At 32.3% G+C, this 24,343-nt stretch overlaps 2 protein-coding genes across 6 annotated transcripts in view; one reads left to right on the top strand and one right to left on the bottom strand.

Moving 5' to 3' along the window:
- LOC105199801 (dysbindin protein homolog) overlaps window positions 1-4,193 on the bottom strand; it is a 67,225-nt gene extending 63,032 nt beyond the window's left edge. Inside the window, exon 1 of the mRNA XM_039451441.1 lies at window positions 4,170-4,193. The gene's annotated coding sequence lies outside the window, so the exon portion shown is untranslated. The remainder of the gene's footprint in view (window positions 1-4,169) is intronic.
- On the top strand, window positions 1-23,570 carry LOC105199800 (histone acetyltransferase KAT6A). 5 transcript variants are annotated; one of them, XM_011167055.3, is made up of 9 exons: window positions 1-1,930; window positions 2,213-2,279; window positions 10,370-10,833; window positions 10,908-11,191; window positions 13,983-15,200; window positions 15,285-15,571; window positions 18,498-18,912; window positions 19,014-19,115; window positions 19,211-19,550. In XM_011167055.3, exons 1-9 carry the CDS (start codon window positions 1,913-1,915, stop codon window positions 19,548-19,550), a joined length of 3,195 nt encoding a protein of 1,064 aa, XP_011165357.1. In that variant the 5' UTR covers window positions 1-1,912. The 5 variants fall into 5 exon arrangements, with proteins under 5 accessions (XP_011165357.1, XP_011165358.1, XP_011165355.1 ...); XM_011167056.3 differs by lacking the exon at window positions 1-1,930 and having other exon boundaries at window positions 2,134-2,279; window positions 18,498-18,587; window positions 18,705-18,912; window positions 19,211-23,570; XM_026137855.2 differs by lacking the exon at window positions 1-1,930 and having other exon boundaries at window positions 2,135-2,279; window positions 18,510-18,587; window positions 18,705-18,912; window positions 19,211-23,570.
- Window positions 23,571-24,343: the final 773 nt, after the last annotated feature.

The following is a 24,343-nucleotide window of genomic DNA, read 5'->3' on the forward strand; positions in this document are numbered from 1 at the left end:
GAGATTTAATTATGGCAAAGAGTAAAATACGAAGCGTCCACCATAACAGTTTGCTGCCAATTTTGAGTCGCTTAGACCGGTGATTGAAAATTTTCGATACAATGGATCAATGCCACGACGCTGACGGTGTGTCGGAGAAAGCAAGCGCCGTTACTACTTTAATTTTAATGGAACCAGAAGAACAATCGCGAAATTATGGATATAATTTGTCAGCGGTGCTTTTAAGTACAATGGATGACAGGCGGCAATTGGACAGTTGGCGTTGACGGTTTCGCTGGGGAATTGCACGGAATGAGGGATTCAGTTGAAAGCCACGGTATTCAGAGGTACGAGTGTGAGCGAGAAAGAAGTTGGAATAGGGGCGGGGGGAGATAGGGTAAGAGGAAACTTGGTAGAAGAGGGCAGTGAAGATGGAGGGAGGGAAGGAATGGTAGGAAAAGCGACCACGCGCAGAAAGGGAACGAATGGTACAGAATAGTTTAACAGGTTGTGGCTACGAGCAGCCGGCGTCGCTCATTGGTTCCCCACCCGTACTTGAGTACACGTCAGTTTAACTTAATTTTCATTCGTTCTCCCTCTACCATTGCCTTCACCCCTCGTCGCCCTTCTCTTTCTTAGCGTCATCTTCGTCTATTTGTTATTGTCCGTTCACCCGTCTGCCTGTCTGTGTCACGGTGTGATAGTACTTTTAATACTCGCTGGGTTCCGCGCAGAGGATCTGAATACTCACGCGTGTGTAAGTATACAACACGTATATAAACGTAACGAGAGTGAACCCCCGGGCGCTACGAGACGCGGCAAGAGCAGGTAGCAGAGAGAGGATGGGAGGGAGAAAAGAGGAGAGGAACGAAGAGCAACGGAGGGAACAAGAGAAAGAGAAGAGCTGGGGGGGTTGAGGCGTGAAGGGAGGGAAGAAGAAATGCAGATGGTGGGAGAGACAGAAGGGTGGGAGAATAGTAATCCCGCCGTCTGGAACGGCAAACGGTGCGCGCTGCCTCACGAGTGGGCGCGCGCGCGCGCGCCTTTACAAAACGACGCATTTGAAAACTCGGAACTCGTCCTCAACAATTCATAGCAAGTTAATTATCCTACCGCTCGTGCGCGATCGACGTCACCTACAAACTTTTGCTACCCCCCATATCGGTACCTCGGTACTAATAATAAACTCAGACTGGACGTGAAGAGGGCAACGGATCATAGCCGCGGCTACTGCCGGAGATTGCGCATCACGTCACTGAGTCCCGTTTGAAGCAACACCAGTGTAGTAGTGCCCGTACAGACGGGACGACCGCAGCAGTGATCATGCCATGATACTGTCAATCATGTTGTAATCATGTGTACGAAAAAGTTCTCAGGAGAAAAGCGCGGGAATATGATCATATTCGCGCGATGGCACCTACGACCGGAAGATCGATCACTTTGTTTATGTTGATCCGCCGCAGCAACTACCGCCGTTGCAGTCCGCAGCGACGAGATAAGAGCGCTGACTCTCTCACCGCGTCGCCATGCCGCTTAATGCGCCTGGATCCAAGAAAGCGCGCGTATTTAATTGACTTTACCTACCGTTGAACATTCGTTACGTTTTACCGATTCGAGAGGCTTTGCTTTAAAACTTCGAACCACCGTAGTGTCGCGGCTTAAGTGTCGCATATTTCTCGAATCTTGTGCTCCGATTTTGTACACATGAATCCGCCGCGTGCTCATTCGTGCGACTACCGAAAGAGCGCTTGCCCGCTCTCAAATTCAGAAACTCGGTCGCTGAATTTCCACGTTATCTCGCGTTGAAAATTGCAAATGTGGTAGTGCCGTACATATACCAATACTGATCAATGATCGCTGCCAGTATCGTGATGTTCGCGTTGCCAATTACATCGTTCAACCCCGAGGGGATTGTTCATCCGAGGATAAGTCGATGTTGATAACTATGTCCGTAAGTATGATGCTTGTCGGTCACGCGGTAATACACACGCGCGTGAAAAAAGCCAAATAGTGATTGAAAATTGTGATTGTTGTTACGAATCTCGCGAAAGCGAGAGACGAATACACGTGTGCCTATTTTATTTAACGAATTTGTGTACATTTGAATATAACGCGATCGGAAGTTGGATGTTGATGTTAAAAAATTTTCTCTGCTCGATAAAACACCGAGTATTACTTATTTATTCACAGATTGTAAAAAAAAATGAATAATCCGTTGTATCACGATTTTCAGGAGTTTAAATTTTCTACAAAAAATAAGATCTATAAGGATGGCGCTGTGGAGCTGTTGCAAAATTTCGGTACGTGTTTTGTATAACAATAATCAGTTGTAACATAGACTAATATTAATTTCTATAAAGTATAATTCTGTAAAATAGACTGACATATATATGACATCTTCTCTCATGAATCTTGAATAATATATTTTTGAAAGATTTGGTAAAATATTTTTGTATTTCTTTTTATATGTATATTAAACACACGATTATTCTTTCTTTTTAATTTAAATCTTTTAATTATTAGTTGCTTAAATTTATTATTTGAAAATTAAACTAAAAATTAATTTGAATATTTCATAAAGATTTCTTCAGTATTTTTTTAATACCAAACATAAAAGAACTCATCTATAATAGTAAATTAATCAATGTTAATATCAATACCATTTTTTGCAAAATTTCTCTCCATTGAATTAGACTTATTGTTAAGCTCTATGTATTATATCATATTCTTTGACTTCGTTTCTGCTTTTCATCTATAGAAGATAACTCTTGTTAATACTCTACGTTTCTAATCTTAAAAGTCTGTAACAAAACAATCACCACTTTATTTGCTGATACTTACTCATATATGATAAATGTTATATATATATTTATTTATTTATAATAAATGTTTACATAATAGGTATGAATTACAATTGTCTTGAATATATTTCTTGTTATTTTATATATAGAAAAAAGATTTCATATCGGTTTAGGGTAACATTCTTTTCTGTTTCTTTTCTTTAATAGCATTATACTTTATAATGCTCACGAATATTACTCTATGTTACTCTGTGTTATTTTGGAAACTATTATACTTTTGTAATAAACTTTTATGGACGTCAATTTAGCAATGTAATTTATATCCCCGTTTCTATTGTTTTGCACAAAAAGTCTGTGTCTCTCCTCTTTTCGTCTCATTACACATATTTCCTTCTAAATGTTACAACGTTGCTTATGAAAGACAGGCTCCAATAAATTATGAATTATTATGATGATAAATATCAACAGCTACAGCGTCTGATCTCGTTGTGCAATTAAGCATTTTTTCAGTAATGTCCTTTTTTTCTTTTGTACATACCTGTCTCTTATTTCCTTAAAACAAGATTAATATCTTAAGATATTTATGTGTGCGATAAAGTTCTGATTACAATAATTTCATAAATTCATATCACTCAGCGTGTACATACATATCTATCCTAATTGATATTTGCAGGTCCAATTGACTTGGATATTTTTTCAATTATGCATCAAAGATAGCAATATGAAAAATTGGCTACGTTTAGTAGAAAAGTTTTGTAACTATTATAAGATACTACAATACCATAGGTTTATTCAGATCCTGCAGGAATTGAGTGTAAGAACCAATCGTATTAAAGAATCTTACAACAATTGCAAAGTTGCTTTTTCTATATTGTTTATAGAACACAACTATATTGTTTATAATAGTTTACAATGTTTTCCACAATCTTACCATAATTTCAAGTTATATTCCTTCCATTTCAGTTATATTTCTTTGAGTTTGACCATCAAAATAAAAAAAAACATTCATTCATTTGCATTAACTTTGCATTAACTACAAATGTGTTAATTTTAAGGTCAAGTACACTGGACTGTGACGAATACCAGTCAAGGAAAATTTGGAGTGAATACGATATTAATTGAGGTTAACAAGTTCGCGTTATTGTCTTTGATTTTTGTCAAGTTTTATTCGACGGAAAACGTACGCGAGAATCACGTGTAAGAGTGAAAAAGCCGTTTCGGCACCGACTGAGCGGGATTCGCGTTGGTTATATAGGTTAGGAATTCGTAAACACGCGGCAAGAAGCGTGCGCGTTATCGCATCACGATATTAACGTTCATTAATGTCGCGTAATAAACGCATTCCGTTGCGTCTGCGGTCTTTCACTCCTCGCGCGGCAGCTCGCTCACCTCGTCGATAAGAATGACTTGCCGAGCAAAGAGATGCACTTGTAATTCTTGCGAATTCTTCCCCTCGCACTCACAGATTTCAATAAGTACTGCAACTTGATTGCTAACTGCAGTTTTAGAAGCACAGAAAATGGCGGCGACGCTATGCATTAGTGCGTAGGTGTGATCACGTTTTCTCTTTTTTTATCTACGTTCAAATAAGCGAGAGGCTTATTATTGGCTATTAATGTTATTAATATTCTGATAAATTTGCTCACTTTCGTAATTTTCACCAAACTGTGATGTCTGTGATCCGTAATCGACTCTCTGTGCAAAGAGTTCAGCTGAAAAGAACAGACCACTAAATGTAATATTGAAATCTGTGATCGCCGTCGTTCGCATTTACACAGAATAAACGTGTGTATCGCTTTTTATCAGAGCCGGGATTAGATTTTCGATGCATGAAAAGACTAAAATTTGCCCCTTAGTAATAGAAAATTTTCTTCCGCAATATGTAAAATATATATAGTAAAAAATTTATATTGATACATTAATATACATTAATTTACAAGGTAGCATTCAGCGAATAAAAATAAATTTAAATGAACTGAAAATTGCAATTCATTTTAATTTATCTGATTTCGCGTTTTAAAGTCCCGGAATATTTTTAGATTCAAATGGACTCAAATGGATTGAAATACGTATATGAAATGCGCTATTTATCAGTTTGAATTCGAATGGATTTATGTCTCCTTTATATTATTTTTTTAATTCAAATGAATTGAAATACGAAATGAGCTATTCATTATTTTGAATTCGGATGAGTTTATGTACATTATATTATTTTTCGATTCAAATAAATTCGAAAAATCTAAAGCGCGATTTCGAAAATATTGAAATAAATTTATTTCTATCTATTTTAATTCATTTTCGTTTCCTGCATGCATAACTAATTTAAAAAGTTAAAAAGTTAATAACTTTTAATTTAATTTAGTTAATTTTAAACGATTTAATTTTTAACTTTAACTTGTTATTTTTTAAAACAAAAAAAATTTTATTTTACTAACATTTTCTTTAAGTTAAATTTATCTATGTAAGATAAAAAAACGATAAAAGAAAAAATACATTCCTATATAAAAAACATTTCTTTGTTATTTCATATAAACTTAATTGACAATAAAATATTAAATTTGTTTGATGGCTCATTTGTGATTGTTTTAATTCATTTGGCGTTAAAAAATTACGAATTTTTAATTTAATATAAATAATATTAAACATTTTTAAATAAACTTTTCAAAATTAATTTTTAATTTAACTTAAGTTGTACTAATTTTAACGTGATTGAGTTAGTTTTTTGTTCATGCAACTGTTAACGTTACTAAATTAAATTTGTAAGCCAAACTTTTAATTTACCCTAATAATAAACTGCGCGCAATTTGTGCGCAGATTGGCAGCAAATTCGATCAGATGTGACAGCAGATCCATAATTATCTGTGTCCGCATTAAGCTCAGGATGCTGTCGACAAAGCCTGCTAACATAACATGTTAGCAGATTGGCGACAGAATAATCAAGTAGGATCCGCACGCACGGCTGACTAACAGTAAAACACGAGAACGAGTTGCAAATTCTATTCGATTTTTGCGGCCAATCTGTTGATGTAACGTGGCCAGTAGGCTTCGTTTTATTTTTGACGGCAGTTTGTCCAAAGCATCAGATCAAGAAGCGCGGTCGCGTCTTGCACCAAGTAAACGCGTTAGTGAGTAATACAGATACGTACTATATTGTGCGCATCAAAAGTTGACAGTATGTTCTGCGCGAAATCTGTTTCTGCAGGCTTGACTATTTGGATAGTTAAAAAATGTGTTAATTTACCCAACCCTGTTAATTTAATAGGAACATGTAATCATGTATACATGTTATAAACATACAAATTACGTGTATCGAGGGATAAACTGTTGAGGCGGTGTACAAACTTGGGGCATTATTGGGCATTATTTAGGGCATTACTTGAGAATTAATGGAAATAATTACAGTATGAGGCATCATTATGCATTGTATTACTGGAGCATTGTAGAGCGTTACTAGGGCATTAATGAGCATTAATGGGTTTTACTAAGACATTTAGTGGATATTATATAAAAAATTTAACAGTAATGCTCAGGAATGTTTTAGGTATTAGTAGGCAACTGGTAATAAATTTTTCATATATAATTATATATAATTATATATTATACATAATTATATATAGTTATATATTATACATAATTATATATTAAATATGTCCATATATATTAAAATATACATATTAATATATAATTATAATTTATATACAATTATATATAATTGTACATAATTATGTATAATTTTGTATTTAATTTTCGTGTTTGGATGGCCGCAAAATCATCAATTATTTTATCAAAATTTATATTTTTTTGTATTTCAGTTTTAATTGAAAGAATTCCTATATTTCGTAACCAAGTAATGATTTTAAACAATTTTTTAATGAATAAAATAAAAAAAAATATATATGCATATAGAAATTTATATTCGCATCTTTTCGCAAATTTTGTACATATCAGGTGTCTCGTTTGTAATCCTGGCTTTGCTTCTTCTTTTCCATTTCTTTTAAGTCCTTATCAGACTGTGAAGATTGAGAAGATTGTAAATTAGATTGTAAATTAGAAATTAGAATTCAATCAATTAAAACGAAATAAGTTGAAATTGAAATTATCTGGTCGTATTTTAATCTTTTATTTAGTTTTACTACTTTTATCTGCTTTACGCTTGTTTATATCGAGCGTATCAAGCGATTTAGTACGAACACAGTTTTTTGTTAGTACGTGTGTGAAAGTGCTCGATGTGCAAACAAGATATTTAATTCACAATCTTTAATCTCTAATGCGTACAAGTCCGAATAGAGATCAAAATAACTCGAATATCAATTGACTTTTTAACAAAATGTGATATTCGTTTGACGATGATGCATGCTTTTAACTTGTGCTGACTCTCTCTATAATTTTAATACCTTGACGAAGTTTAACTGTTTTATTACTTTTGACAATGAAAACATGTAAGTTTAGCGAGCATTTTTTGTTAATTTTTCTTACTTATACTATATCTTTTTCAGTACTGAATTTTTGAATTCTTTGGCAAGAACTCACGGACGTATTTCCTTCATATATCTTAATGTATGTTACAACTGATTCACTTGAAAAGAACTCAAATCTGAAAGTCAAAACGTTATGATTAATTTTGATAAGCACATTTTGCTAGAAAGTCGACTGATATTTGATATTATATTTTGATTTTATCACTGCCGGCTGTAAAAGCAATATCCCATTTGGCTAAATATAGAGATAATGTATAATTTTTTCTCTGAAACAAAAACGTAAAAAGTGAAAATTTTTTATTACTTTTAATAGTAAAAATTTTCACTTTTCACATTTCCGCTTAAAAATCACACAATCGCTATTCTAGTTTACGAGCTTTAATCCTTTCGCACTCGTCATTCCTCTAAGGTCTAAGGCAATCTTCAGATCCATCCAGGCGTCAAACTAATCGATATTTGAACAATAATAACAGCGCAACAACAAAAATGACAAACTGAAACACCAAAATGGTTTTCAAAACCATTAAAAAGAAAAGTATGAAAGAAATCAGAAACCATCTCTATACCATTAGACAAAATCATAAATAAAAAAAACATTTTTTTCAAATAAAGTTAATTCGGGGTTGAAAAAATTAAGCTAAATATTCTTAGTTAACGAATATCAAACGAACAACGAACGCGAATGTTCTTTGTTCTCATTCAGCAGATGTATAATCCCATAGACTATGTCTTTATACAATCCAAAGAATACAAATAGAATGTTCAATTCATGTTCGACTTGATTCCCTCATGAAGCGGTACATCAAAGAAAATTCGCGATATGGATCATATACACGTGTATTCGCCGTGCTGTTCGTTCGCAGATGTATACCCAGCTTTAAAATATTTCGGATCACGCGACGAGCAGTCGCTTACTTGCGTGTTCTTGCGTTTTCTGTGTCCCCGAAGTTCCTCTCTTCTTTTTTCTTCATAAATTGTATGTTCTCTTAGCGTGTCTATTGAAAAGAAATCGAAATTCAGCATCGCTCTTTTGTATGGCAGGTATAAACGAACTTTTGAAGATTATCTCATTCACGAATGTGGGAATTTTCTTTTTTTTTGCGGTTTTCTATTTTGTGCATTTATTTAAAAAATTGTTGAAAAAATAAAAAATTTCGTCCGATACGTTCAACTATTTTCAAAATGAAGAATTCTCATAAACCAACTCAATATTTAATTAAACGTATATCTGATTAAATATTTTAGTTTTTCAACAAATTTTTTTTTAGTGTACGAAACTATCCGTAAACGAAAATGGGTTAAAGTGGATTTAGATTTTCAGAAGTTTACGCTTTCGTAAACGTTGAAGTGAATTCATTTCAATGCTCAATGCCTTTGCATTCATTAATAGGAATTGTATGAAGCACATTTTTATGTTAATCAATTAAGAAATAAGTTCTGTTTTAAAAAGTAGATTGCGAATACTGCTCACTTCAAAATCTGAATAGGGAATGTTTTTCAGTTTGAAAAAGATCATTTTTGCTTCAGCGTTGAATAACTTGGTGAAAAAAAAATCGTACGACGCTCAACAAATATGCAAATTAAAGGAAAAGATTTACGCTTTTGAATGCTGTAAACTATATATTTGTATGAGATTTTTATTTCACGCTGTGAAGCTTTGCAAAGTGAAGTTTGCAAAAAGAATTTTGAGATTATCTTCGTAAACAATCAGTAAGTCATCGTTTTTAATGAATTACCAATCTCGAAACTAGAGATTTTAAACTATAAAATGCTTTTTTAACATTTTGTTACGATCATTTTTTACAAAGTTATACTCTTTTGAATTTAGCCTATTTTTGAGAATCAAAATAAGTGTTTATGTAAAATAAGTAGCTTTAATTGTGGCGCCGAATGTATAATAGGTACACGTCGCGGATACAAAGGCATTGAAATGGATTTATTTCCACGTTCGCGAATACGTACTTGTAAAAATCTGAATCTATTTTAATCCATTTAAATTAATTTTCTTTTACTGGACAGCACGGCTAATAAAATCGAATATATAAAAATAAAAAAATCCTCTCGTTTACGAACTCTAACCCCGGATTTTCTTATCCAAGTTCGATACGACCAAAAATCAAAATTCAGATGTACGGAAACAAGACCGCGGATTTCGAGACGCGGGAGGGGAAGGGTGATCGATTCACGGTTGAAATTCGGTCGGTCGGTCGGTCAGTCGGTTGGTCGGCGAGGGAATTCCAGTGCTACACGAGCACTTTTCCCGCGCTTCCGGAACTCGCCGACGGCGGCGCGTCGCGCGCGGTTCACGCTGTCGCTTCGCGTGGACCAATCCAGCGGCGGAAAGTCTTGCGCCGACACGAAAGCGGCCAATGCGGCGCGCACTTTAGCCACGTATCGATTGGCGAGTCGTGTTTTCAATTCTCCAACCGAGCGAGAACCCTCGCGAGTGGCAATTATTCTCCGGCGTCGGCCATTTTGCGCGTGAGTACCGCCGTACCCGCTGACTACCGCCGTGCGTATAGATCGCGCGCGCTGATCTGTTTACGTGCCTCACGTAAATACAAGTGCGAGTATATACACGTACAATCGGTGATCGCACTGTGTCGACACGAAGCGTGTCTCCTCCATGTTCTGTGCTACAGTTGTGTGTGATTGCGTGAACGCGCGCTCGCGCATAATCGCGTCGAGTCTACAGGCAGAGTCTGGACCGTGAGGGAACGAGTGGTTTCGACACTGGCGACGAAAAGCGCGGTAAATCGCGAGTGATTCGCCGACGAAGTCTCGTAGACGAAGGGACCACGTTTAGGTCCACCTTTATCAGCGTGCCATCTCGGTGCGTTTGCTACCTAAATCTCTATCTCTCTTTCTCTGCTGTCTCTTCCGTGCGCTCATTTCTCTCTTTCTCTCTCTCTTTCTCTCTTTCGCTCCCTACCTCGGCGGAACGATGTAACTTCTGCGCACCAAACAAACTTTACACGTACGTGAAAACGGGGACGATGTATGTGCGCGCGGTGTAATGAGATACAGGCGCGCGAAAACGACACGGGAAGATGTAACCTTCTCGCCAAGAAAAAAGGCGTAGTGACCGGGACCTCATGCGTTCTGTTTCAGACGAGAGCGAGGGCACTCCCAACTCGTCGGACGACAGTCTGCTGAGCGGTCAGCAACTGCTGGACTGCGATATTTGCGGCGAACGTTTCACCTCGAAGAAGCCGCTGCGCGTCCACATTAATACTCACCTAAGAAAGCTGCGTATCGTCCTTAAAAGAGTTGCGAACCCAAAAGTAGTGAAGGTGAAGAAGGACACGTACTGGCTGGACCCGGAGAAGACTGGCCTTCTGAAGTTGACTCTAAAGAAGCAAAGCATAAAGAGTCCAAGCGATTCTCTGAAACTCACCCTGAAGAAATCCTCCGAATCGGAAGATTTCACAGTAGTGAACAATAATTTTCACCTGGGCATCGATTACTATCCAGAGAAAGACGTGGCAGGTGCCAAGGAAAATGATCCGAGAGGCGACAAGGCAGCGGAGAACTCGATCAACGAACCTTTTGAAAACGTGATGGTGGATCAACAAGTGAGTCTTTCTTTAAATAATATTGTGTTGAGGCTGAAGATCTTTTCATTTTTTTCTTGTGATCCTGTTTGTAGGATGATTATGACAATAGCAAGTTGGACACCGACCATCACAATCCTCTGGAAGAGAATGAAAGGCCGTCCACAGATATCAACGAGAGTGACTCTGATGTAGGGAGTGATATGGCAAATCCATCTGAGAAAGATGATCAAAATGCTGACGATACGCAAAGTGCCGATAACTTTGACAATTCTGAGAAAAGGCTTTCAGAAACGGAAGACCATGAGGAGACGGATGCTTTGGAAGCGACGTGTAGGGAAACTATTGAAAACTTGAAGAAACTTGGTGAGCAATCGAGGTAAGTTGATAAATTACAATATCACATATTATAGGATGACTATTATAATCTTTTGATGTGATTATCTTCTAAGTTATTCGTGATTTAAAAAAAAAATGTTTCAAGTAAAACATTCTTAAAACAAATGTCTTATGATATACATACATTTTTTTTAGGTGAAGGTGAGAATTCAAGGTGGCCTTAGTTTTATTAATTTTTTAGTTGATAGGTAGGGTTGTCACAACACTCCTGGAAACATAATTTCTTTTAAATGTTTCATAGTTTTAGATTTGCCAATGTTGATAAAGCTCTGATTGATTTACCACTTTCTCATTGTTGAAGTCTCAAACTTGTTTTTCTTTGCTGTACAACAAATTTTTCAAGCAAGTTGATTAGTTGCAAGACAGAAATTCTTAAATTTTTGGAAATTTTTTATCTTGCAACTAATTAACATGCTCAAAAAAACTTTTACAACAAATGTAATAATGTCTTATTTAATTTTATTATTTTGACATTTATCTCTCATAATGTAAATAGATATAATGTAAGTTTAACTATAGGAAAGCCACTATTACTAGCATATTACTTTGTTTTCAGGTTTTATTTTTTAAACAAAAGCTAAATAAAATTTTATAAACATAAATAAAAACTAGAAAATGTTTTCTATTAAATAGTATAGCAGATTTTACAATATTGTTTCATATTTTATAATAATTAATAATTTTGTAATATGATCCAAGAAAAGCATCTGAGAAATTGTGTCTCAAAATTGGCACAGTAAGCATTAATATCAGTATTCAAACACAATCTTATGGAGAAGGAGCTATAAAATCAAATGATTAACCAAGTAATAAAATATCAGTGAAAACAGATTTACTGGTATAACAATTTTGTTTTTAACTGTTCATTATGAAGAAAATAATAAAAGAGAAGAATATATACAAAACAGTTCTAAGAAACTACAAACATGTAAAATGATCTAATATTGTCAATAATATATTCACTATTGTGTAAACTGCAATTTGCAAGATAGAAAATCAATTAAATTTTATTTTTGTTTTTCAAGAATTCATTTTTAGCAGATTTTATAGAAAAAAACTATCAACTATAGATTTTTACTTCTTTGAATATTTGTAAGTAGAGATTGTGTTTTTATCAGTGCTATACAATAGAATGTCTAGTTTCCAAGAAATAACAGGGTGCTATGCCAGTATCGGCGACTTTTTTCTATAATGTACTAATGTAGACCACCTATCTACTTATAGATAAATTATATGATTTTTTTGCACATGATTTTTTTTAAGAATTATTGTGCATATATATGAAAGTATTAGAATTATTGAAAAATCATTAATTTACTAAGTATTTTATACTTTATTTCGATATATTTATATTTTGATACGAAATATAAAATATCTCATAAATTATTCATCTTTTTAGTAATTGTACCTTAATATTTTTATTCATTGAATAAAAATGAATTTATGTAAAGAAAACAAGCAATAATTGTATAATTTTTATTATAATTGTTTTAAATTGCTGTGTTTTCTTTATATCCATTGATTTGTCTTATTAAATCTGTCTAAAAGTTTCAAGATAATAATAAAAATTATGATAATAAAATTTTAATGATTTATGCAATATTTTATATTTTATGCTGAAGTATATTCTAAATTAAAGTACAAAATATCTCTAAATTATTGATTTTTTCATAACTCTAATAGTTTTATATGTATCAAGTTGAAACAAAAGTAACGGCACATATATCGTTAAATAAATCTATGTATAAACATTTAAACATTGTCTTTGAATTTCACTGAAAACATACTACAAACTTTTGTTTCAATCCAGTAATAAAATAATTACAGAACAATCATAAGTAAAAAAATCATGTAATTCCATTTAAAAAGCAAAAGTCACTTTGATATCTTAAGAACATCTTCATCTATAGGAAAAACATGTGCGTTAAAATTTGAAACAGAGTAAGTTCTTTTATTTGAAATAATTTTTTAAATAATAAGTAATTTGGAGGATAATCACAGGGAAAGATTTTAATGGGGGTCACCTTGTATATATGTATCACAATAAAATTCCCAACTACAGCCATAAAACACAGACATCTCCGATAATAAAATGTTGTATTTTATTTTTCAAAAAAGTTTTTCATGATATCAATATTTCATACATGTGTGATATAATATTAAAAATTGTTTTTTAAAGTTTGTAGTTATAATGTTATATTAATATGTTTAAAGCATTTATCACATTTCTCTGAATATTTTCAACGTCTTGAAAATATTTACCTTTCACGCTTTTGAACTTTAGAAACTGCATGAAATTCAAAATGATCAGATTCCGTAAATAAAGTGAGTGACTAAACTCAATAGCTCCTTTCTTGGGCAAAAAATCAGTATAAATCAAATTTTAACCAAAAAAGTTTTGAAGCTTTCCGTCAAAAATGTGTGAAGTGTATTGATGTCACGAAGGACTGCTTTGAAAAATAAAATATAACACAGTTATCTGAGATATCTCTTTTATTGCAGTTTGCGGAAATTTTATAGTCAGACACATGTACGTGTTATAAGACTGAGAACATTTAGGATAAGAATACTAAAGTAGTACAAAGAAGGAAAATGCGTAGAAATTACTAACGTTGTTTAAATTGTTATAAAACTTCCTTAATACAAATTTTTAGCTTAAATATCTAATTCGCGTTTATTCTATAGAGACAAACTTTATAGAGACAAACTTTCATGCTTTAATTATCAATTATTTCAGTCACGATGTCTTTCTGAATTTTTTTTTTTTATAGCTCTAGATCAGCTAGTCAACTGATCGACAGTTCATCGGTAGAAGAAGAAGATGATGATAGGAATCATGAGTCTAACATGATACATAATCTTGAGCAGAATCCTGCCATCAGCATTAACCCAAAGTCTTTCACCTTTTCTAATCATGCAACTGAACGTGCTCCGATATGCGACAATGAAGATAAAAACAGGGAATCAACTGATGCATCGCAGACACAAGGTTTTAATTGGACTCAACTATCCGATTTATCAAACAAGAGCAATGAAGACTTCAACAAAGAAGATAGTGAACAACAGGGAGATACTTGCGGCGATGCTAACATGGACAACGCCGGATCAATTTTACAGAGTTTTCTCATCGACCATCAAAGACGCAATCCAAACGAGGTATCGCTGTCGAACAATATGTCATCGAACGAAACAGCGGAGTACGTGCCCCTTGAGAAATTGGCTGAGACCGTCAACACATGTCGTGTCTGTAATGAGAAATTCAAAGACATCACACATCTGGATGAACACCGAAGCAAGGCTGGTCACTATCAGTGCAATATACCAGAATGCGCACATCTCATCTTCCACACTACGATGGAAGTGTCGATACATCGGGCACAAGTACATGGTACCCCGCTCTCACCAAGCATGAGTCAGTTGTCCCCCCATCATTTATCGTCGAACACAAATACATCGCACCTGAGCCAAAACACACATTCGCCTCATGCCATTTCTGTTACACCTGTAGAGACGCCATCGAATGGTTCACATCAACTCAGTAGGACTTCGCCCTTAACGTCGCCACATCATGCAAATTCACCGACATTTAATACGGCGGTGACAGTAGCAGCACCGGGTGGTGTTGCTGGCCAACAAATGCAAATACCGCCGGTAAACTTTGAACAACTACCACCACCTGTGCAACAGCTGGCCCAGCAAGTGCAGCGTATGCCTCTTCCACAGGCGCAAATGCCCCCTAGTCTTCCTCCAGGAGCCAATACAATGATACCAGGGCCAAATTATTTTGTACAGCCGCCAGGACGGCCACCATTGTACAGAGTACCTGGTCCACAAGGTTTACACTATCCACCGCATATGGCGCACTTATATCAATATGGACCAGGTCCATACCCTCAAATGGCCGCTCCTCCTCCACAAATGCATCCCCAAATGCCCCAACAAGTTCCACGGGGACGATATCCGTCTGCATCTGTTGTTCAAAACAACAGGTAAGCATAGAAAACTAGCTGTAAGAGAGCTGTAAGAACATACAGACGCGAGCATGTTTATTAGGTGGTGGTTCTAACTTTCAGAGCACCACGGTTACCACAGACCGCTGGTCCAGTTCCTCGACAGCGAATGAAAAGACCCCTACAACAACCTATGCAGCAACAAAATAACACTCCTGCAAAACAGAGGCGTATGGACGTTTTATTACCTGATAGAAATGAAGATGCAGACTGCCATGTCATAGCTCAACAGAAGAGAAATGACGGATTGCCTGTTATTCAAAATGTTCAAGGGGCCACTACGCAACAAAGTAGAAACGATTCTACAATACACCTCACGGATTCTATTACTCTAAGTGTTCGACAACCTGGTAAGTTTATACGTCGTAAAAGAGTGTTTAATTATAATCAGTCATTTTGCTCAAGTTTTGTTACTACTTATATTTTTTTATGTGCCTGTGTAAAGTGCCTCTTCTATGAAATTTTGGTTCCTATGATTTTATCTAATGGTATTTTTAGTTGCTTTTACAAAAAAAATATGTTTACAGGTATTTCTTTATTTATGACGTACGAATTTTCGAACTTACCACTGGTATCGTTGATTAAAAATTAACTAATAAATTATAATGAAGTTGATTAAGCACGCTCAGTGATCTAAACTAAATAATAATTTTATAATATTAAATATTATACTAAGAGTTATATTTTTAAGAAAAAATAATATTGCTTTGTAACTAGAGTTGGAAAAATTCGATATTTGTTTTTATTAAATCCATGCTAGTGTTAAAAATTAATATTTTTTTGAAAAAACAGCAAAAACTAGTCTTCTATTAATAATGATTAAATAAATAGAAAACAATATGTTGTGAGAAAGTATTGTTAATTGTTAGAGTTTTCCAATTTAAATTTTATCAAAAATCCAAGAGATTAAAAATTAATATAACATTAACTCTTTGTTATAAAATGTTAAATATCAAATGTGAAATAATTCTCTGTAAGTAAAAATTCTATAAATTTATAGTAAAAATTGTTAGTTTTATTATGTTTTTTTTTTTTTTTTCCCCCATTAACTAAACATTAATATAAAATTTAATAACATTTATATATTTATACCTGGATTTTTATTTAAAAGAAAAGTATTTCACAAATTAATTAGGATTGAAAAGATTGTTATTAAGATATCATTATTATTTATTAATATTAGTTTTATTTTTCTTTAAACCACAGTGTTTAATATAAATTGCTAATTAAAGAAAAAATGTTTGTATGCATTAAGTTACATAAACATATCATATTTTAATATTACATATTAGCCATTTTTATAATTTTTGCCAGTTTATTTAACAAAGTCTGGGACAGTAAAAAAATTAGAATTATAATTTTTTCATCCACTAAATTTTTTCGGTTAACTCTGTTTTTTAATTACTTGTTGATTAATCTTTATTTAAATTAAACATTAATTTTATAATAAATATATATTAAGAATTATAATCTTAAAAATTTTCTTTATAATATTTTAAACAATAATTTGACTAGACTATTTAAGTTTAATCATACAAATAAGTAAAAAAGCGTCAACTACGGTCAAGATTTGATTTTTCCCTAATATTGTTTTATATGTAAATCTTAAATACATTTTCAGTTTTTATAAATTGCGCGCCGAACACTGTCGGACTTGAAACGTAATCATAAACTGAGGCTGGAAAAAATGATAGATCTGTTCTTTTAACTGGCTGCACTAATTCAGAGTTTATCTTTTTTTCTTTAATGTGAAGAAAAAAAGATGAACTGTGAATCAGTTCAGCTAAAAAGAACAAACCTAATATCACAAATTAATTGTTAATTTAATAATCTTGTCACAAGCATTTTAAAAAACTACAAACAATTTAGACCAATCGAACATACGTCATCTTTTATCTTTTGGAAATATAGTGAGTTAAAAATTTATATTATTATTTTAATTCTCGACTTACGAAATTTAAACTACACAATAAGCGATGTATTTTTTCCTTAATAATTACTGAACATCATTAATCATATTTGACAATTTACCCTTTTTTTTTTGTTTTTTTGTTTACTAATGGACTCAAATTATTTTCATGTGCCATCAAGCATTGATGATGCATCTATTTTACACTTTCAACATTTATTAACATTTGTTATCAATTCAATATTTATTACTCGATCTTCGTAAATCAATAACTTTTAATTTTTATTCCGTTTAACATGTTAAGTTTTACATGTAATCCTTTATATGACACAACTGCTGTATTTATTTACTTATATATATATATATATATTTATATATATATATATATATATATATTTATTTGAATGTATGTGTCCAAATTTATTCTTGAACTTATTTATTAATACTGCTATGGAAGTAAGTCGAAACGTTCAGTTTATTTAATGATTAAGCAAAAATAAATTTTATTGTAAAAAGTATATCTCTTTTTTGCACGTTTCTGACCTTGTATTCTTTCCTTGATTGCTTTGTAAATAATTTATTGCGAAAAAATATTACCCCAACCCGAACCTGGAATTCCATTATGGGCTTCATTATTAATTGACGATGTCCGTCGCGGAATGAAGGATTTCGGAGAGCAATATTTTTCTTAATAAATTATTTACGCAATAAATTATTAGTTGTTATAGGGTGCTTATAGTATCATTATTAAATATTAAATTAATTAGTTTAACTTATTTCTAGCTACAATTTATGATTGCGTTTTAAAACCGATGATGTTCGGCAATTTATAAAAACTAAAAATGTATTAAGATTTACATCTAAAATAATATTAGATACCAAGATCTAGCGTCTATCAAAGTTGATGCTTCTTTGTACAACTTACATTTTATTTATATGACATTTAAATATTATTTAACTTACGATCATTTTTATTGTATTGGAATAAAAATTCGTATCAGCACACATGTAGTTAAATAAATCTATGTACAAATATCTTTAAACATTGTTTTTAAATTTTATTTTTAAAAATGCTACAAACTTTTGTTTTAATTTAATATTTACAACTGAAGCCTTGGAGTATAACCCTGTCGTATAAATAGAGGGACACCTGTATTATATTAGCAGCTTTGAAATTTAATTTTGATGAGATTTACTTTAATATTTTACATTAATTTTTCCGTTTACATTGTTTTGATATAATTTGGTATAAATTTGTTATAATTGTATTTAAAAGAATATGGATTGTTCACAAAAGGAATCATATTATTATATTCGCAGAAGGGGTGCATTACAGTAAAATAGTGTTGTCTTTTACTAATCTGAAGGTTCCATCCCAGCTCAAGTCCAGAACACGTCGAACCAAGGGGGAAAGAAATCCGACGCCAAGGCGGTGGCAAATGTCCTCGCGGCTCGAGGTATAACCGTTACTCCAGCTGCAAATAAAAATAAGACAAGTGAACAAAACAAACAGCAAATACCCCCCCAGCAGCAGCAGAGGCCACCACCTTCACAGCAGCCTTTAAATGTTACAGCGCTCAATCTGAATTCTGCTATTTCTATCATACCAACTAGTTCACAAAGAAAGCAGCAAGAACAAGGGCAGTTTGCTGTTCCGCAAAATAAGCAAAACAAATCGCCAATCAATGATCAAGTTGAACGACCACCGAGACCACCCACCGTGGATCTTACTCAGGATACTCCGCCACAGATGCCAGTGGTTAGGCGTGGTCGGCCACCTAGGTGAGAATTATTGTTTGCATTCTATCGTTACCTAATTATCCCATTATACTTTCTTAGTTGATCATTAGCTTGTAAGACGCAATAAGACATATCTTTTCCAGAGCATTACTAACGTGTCAGGTATGCGACAAGAATTTTCAAAATCAAGACATGTTAACACAGCATATGGCGACTCATCGAACGACAAGCAAATTGCTTCATAGGTAAGCTATAGTTTTCTCACTAGTAGGTTTTCTTTTTCTTTTCAAATAGTAAAACATTCGTAGAAATAAAATTGATCAATTCTTTTCTTTTCAAGGTGCAATCTTTGTCCAGCTCAATATCCCACAGTTCAGGCATTGACAACGCACAAACAGACTTATCATAAAGAAGTCGATACCGTGGCACAAAACGGAGGCACAGAATTGGCTTTGCCGGTTGTGGATCTAAAATCGCCACACGTCTTGAACCGCTTGGCGAACTTGGGCATTCAAAGTTACATACCGTTGTCGCAGCTAAGTGCTCAAACTGGTGGTTATTTTGGTTTACCTATAATCACAATAGACGGTGCAAGAAATACAAGCATCTGTAATTTGGGTGCGCTTGGTGCTACCTCCATATTAAGTCTCGGTCCTCTTAAGCATATATCGAACGGATAAACTGTGGACGAACTCGCATTTGGCCTATTCCATGTGTGCAATCACATTACTATTTTATTATTCTTGTATTCAAATTGGTTTACTTGTTGCTGTATTGCCAATGACCATGACACACATGACATGTCCTAATTTTTGAGGAGAAAACCGTGATATAGTTTAAGTAAAGTCGTCATAAATGCGACATTATATATATATATAAAGAATATATTGAAATATGTTCTTTATGTAAGAAATCCATGCGAGATTTATGAATTTTTTTTATCTTATTACGAAAAGAGAATTGTCGACGACTGGCTTAGACGTAACATTTGTTAATTTATATTTATAGACTTAAAGCAATACAGTATTCTTCGCATGAAAACTTTTCTGATTAAAATTATACTACATTTTGATAAAATAAGATTTTAAGACCCAGTTAAATCTAGAAAATTAACCCTTTTGCTACGGCAGAGCGCTAACCGAGGAAACGTTATCGTCATACGAGAGAGCCGCGAATATGCTTGGCCACGGACAGAGTTTAAAATTCATTATTTATAAATAATGCGACAGATTCATATCTTACAATAACTATTTTGCTTGTAACTAAAGACAAATGAATAAAAAGTTTCCTATAGGAAACAAGTCTAAAAAATTAAATTTTTAGGAAACAAATAAACTTATTTTCAAACCGCTTATTGTGTAAATGTAGGGAAAAAAATGGGGACCCTTGGGCAGTTGTAAGGGTTGAACATTGCCTTTTAAAGTTTAGGAAGACCTCATCCTCACAGTGTTTAGTTTACTGTTGAAAACAGTAGTCACGGTTATAAATAGTCAAAGTGGTGTCCTAAACTTTACACAAGAAAATTTAAAAGGTAGTAACCAATCCTTCTGACTGCCTGAGAGTCCCATTCTTCTAATTTTTCTTTACATATAACAGATATGACATTCTAGACATATAAATATAAGAACAAAGTTGCATATTTCGATTAATATTTTAAAGATTCATCAAAAGAAAAAATGAAAAACCTGTGGATTTATTTGGTTCTTCCAGACATTTTATATTTATTTATTTATATCTATTTAAATTTTTACCAGAACAAAATTGCTAACGATGTAATAATTTAGAGAGAATAATTTAGCATCTTATTACCCAGATTTGTAAAAAATAGATTTATTTGGTTTTTGTAAGAAATCCTTCAAGTGTTTCGTAATAAATTGCAACGAATTTAAACAACACATTTGTCTAAGAATACATTCCGAAATATACCGATTGTTAAAAACAGCACTATTATTATTATGATACAAATGTATTGACTATTGAAAGTTCATTATTTACGTTATATATAGATTTTCAATATTATCAGTATATTTCAGAATGTACCAAAAATATTTTTGAAATGCTTTAGACATGAGTGTCTAAAAGAACTCAAAACTTGATCGGTTTAATCGTTATTGAGATCAGATCTCAAATGCTCGCAATTCACCGACTCACATAAAAATAGATGATCTCGCGTTACGCTTTTATTGACGTGAGCCAATATTGTGTCTCTTGATATCCTTGATGTTTTTAAAACATCTGTAAGACACTGTATGACATGCATATATGAAAACTTATTTATCTTTGTGCATGGCACATACGTAACATGATTGTGTATTGTAGCGGCCATTCGTGTGTAGAAATAGCATAGTACTCGGTAGTTATGCACTGTGGCCATTCGTAGCTAAAGGGTTTAAATACGACGAATGTAATATATCAATACAGAAGGAATCTTAAATCGCGAATTATTTTGTATATTTTTTTTATAAAAATATCAAAAATAGAAAAATTTCTCTGCTATATTAACGGTTTCATGTATATTTATTACTTATATAGCAAAAAAACTGTATAGCTAATCTTTCTTTGTTATCACAATGCTTTAGCTTTAAGGTACATCTAATAAAAAGTTATACGATTTTCTACTATCAAAAAACTATATTGACAGTATCAAATGTTAAGTTGTGCTATATAAAATTGTTGGTACTCTATTCAGTTTAAAATTGACAAACTAATAAAAATGAGTTAAAACATACATCAAGTTAAATTATGCATATTGCAACAGTATTGAACTGTATAACTTTCTTTGGCTATTGAATTATTTTTAACTTTTTTCTAGAAATAAACAACATAAGATGAAAAAATTGTGAATACTTTTTTTTATATGGATTTAAAATTACAATGTAATATAGCTGAAACAGATTAACGTTAGAAATGTTGATGCAATCTTTGCGCGCAAGAGAGAATTCTGTTAATAAAAGTACTAACGGACTATTTAGTAGTGATTTATCAAATTTTATTCTATGTGAATCTAAATTTCGAAAATTAAACTAAATAGTCCCAAATTTTAATTCAATTGATGCATGATTTAATGGAATAAAACTTGTTCCTTTTTCATTATAAAATTTTTATTGTAATCAATTTGAAAACAGCAATTTTTTATGGTACAGCTTCTAATACACGACAAAATATTTTATATGTGCAATATATGTGATGAACTATGCTGATGTACCTAATCAGACAGAATTATTTTATCAAACAAAAAACTTGAAAAGATTATATTGATAAAATTATATCTAATATTGTTATATCCATTTCAAAAGACTTGTTCATTCTGATTGTTCATATACTGTGCGAAGCAATTGACGAATAAATTGAATAAAAGATGTGACATTTTTATATTAAAAATATTTCTTTATAAAAATAGAAATATTTATTTGTGTAAATTATTTACAACCACAAATTTCTTTTGAATTATGTATAATTTTCATAGACCTAGGGGCCTGTTCTTAACGATGTTATGATATTGATTGCATAGAGTTTTTGTATCATGTAATAGCCGCGCAACGATATAACATCATTAAGATTGCAGAATAGACCCTTAAATCTGAAATGCAAAAATCTAATATTTTTTAGAGTTTCTATTGGGTTGTTACATAAATTTATTCGATTCTTTTACTTTTTTTTCAATGTATCATTTGTAATGTATGTTTCTTTGAAAAAAAAGTAAAAGAATTGAACAAACTTGTATAACAATCCAATATATCATTTGTTGGAATCTGGTATATTTTAATATTCTAGCTTTCCGAAAAAGTCAATTTTTTAATAAGAACTGATATTTTTAACATTAAAATATTATATTTTAGGGTTAAACTTACTCAACCTTGTGTAACAAAAATGTGTTCTTTTACGGAATGGTCAGAATAAATAAGCCTTTTTAAAAATATTACACTTCTCACAACAAGCAGCATTGACACATTGATGAGAAAAATATCTCGATAGTTTTTCGTTTTAAAAGGAAAACTTTTGTAATTGACAAAATATCAAAACGCAACTTATTAAGTTGTATATACTTTTGTATAAAGAAAGAAGCAAAAGTGACTAAAAATATATTCCTTCCTACTTAAAAACTGTTTTATAAAAAGATTATCATATACGCATTATATATCATATGCAATCTTTATTTATTGTCATTCCTATTAGTTATACTTAACATGCAAATAAGTATTTTCATTCTTTATCTATACTTTATCTTTGTATTATCCTGTTATACTTATTCTTTACGTATATATTATCATTCTTTGTATTAATTTATATACTTTAAATAAGCGGCCATTTGTCAAATTTGTAGAAACGATTTATCATCGCGAGCGACTGAGATATTAAAATATTGTATATGTGTGTATGATAATAAAAAGAATGTACATATATATGTATATATTTATATATATATATGAATATTTCCGTCGCAAATCCGAATGTACAAGTTAAGAACAGTTGGGCATTGTATTATTCACCTTCGTTTTTAAGCGAAACTCTTAAAAAATATATTTAAATAAATACATTTAGACAATTTTGTTCCTTTGTAGTTTAATACAAGACGTGATTCCGAGACGTTAATTGATCTCTTGTTTCACATGTTTGATAATATTTCGGCTTCATTAGTTTCTTAAATGATCCTCATAGTTTAAAAAGAGAAAAATAATATAGACATGTTACTTTTTTTATTCGACTCTTTTATTGCGATTTCCCTACCCACTAGCGTTATATAAAATCGAGTTTATCGTTAACAATATTATAAAAAATTAAGAAAGATATATTAACTATGTTATATTTGTGCGCGTGCAAAGTCGGATTAGAACTCGTGCCACCCTTATATAGGCAATTTAAATCTACCACCCTTACTCAAGCCCCAAATGTAACTTAAATTAATTAATCAAATTCTATATTGCTGTTATCTTCTTACGTTATTTTATCGCAAGATTAATAATTATATTTATAAATTAAAACGTGTAGATTGCGGATAAATAAAACTAATTTAATTTTTTAATTTGTTTAGTTTTATTAAAATACTATATTAACATATTATAAAATTATACATACCCTATACACGAAATATATATATATATATATATATATATATATATATATATTTATTTATTGTAATAGAGCGTTACATATACTTTCTAATAATAATTAAACTTGTTGATAATAATTATAATTTATTTTGCGATTAAGCTTTGCTTCAATGTATAATGATATGCTAAACATTTAAATGCTCATTGCTCTCGTGAATACTTCTTAAGAGGATGCTATACTGACGGGAATTACCAACCATTACAGTGTTCATTAATTTTCGAATTGGCTTTACAGATCACAAAATCCTTTTGCAAAATAAAAGTACGCACCAAAACAAAGTCTGCTCTGGTAAATTTTATGAGAAAATCGATCAAAAAAGTTAAAAATTCATTTATTTTCGACTCGTGGATCTGTCAACCAA

Source organism: Solenopsis invicta, chromosome 7 (genome assembly GCF_016802725.1).
Source record: "Solenopsis invicta isolate M01_SB chromosome 7, UNIL_Sinv_3.0, whole genome shotgun sequence".
NCBI lineage: Eukaryota > Metazoa > Arthropoda > Insecta > Hymenoptera > Formicidae > Solenopsis > Solenopsis invicta.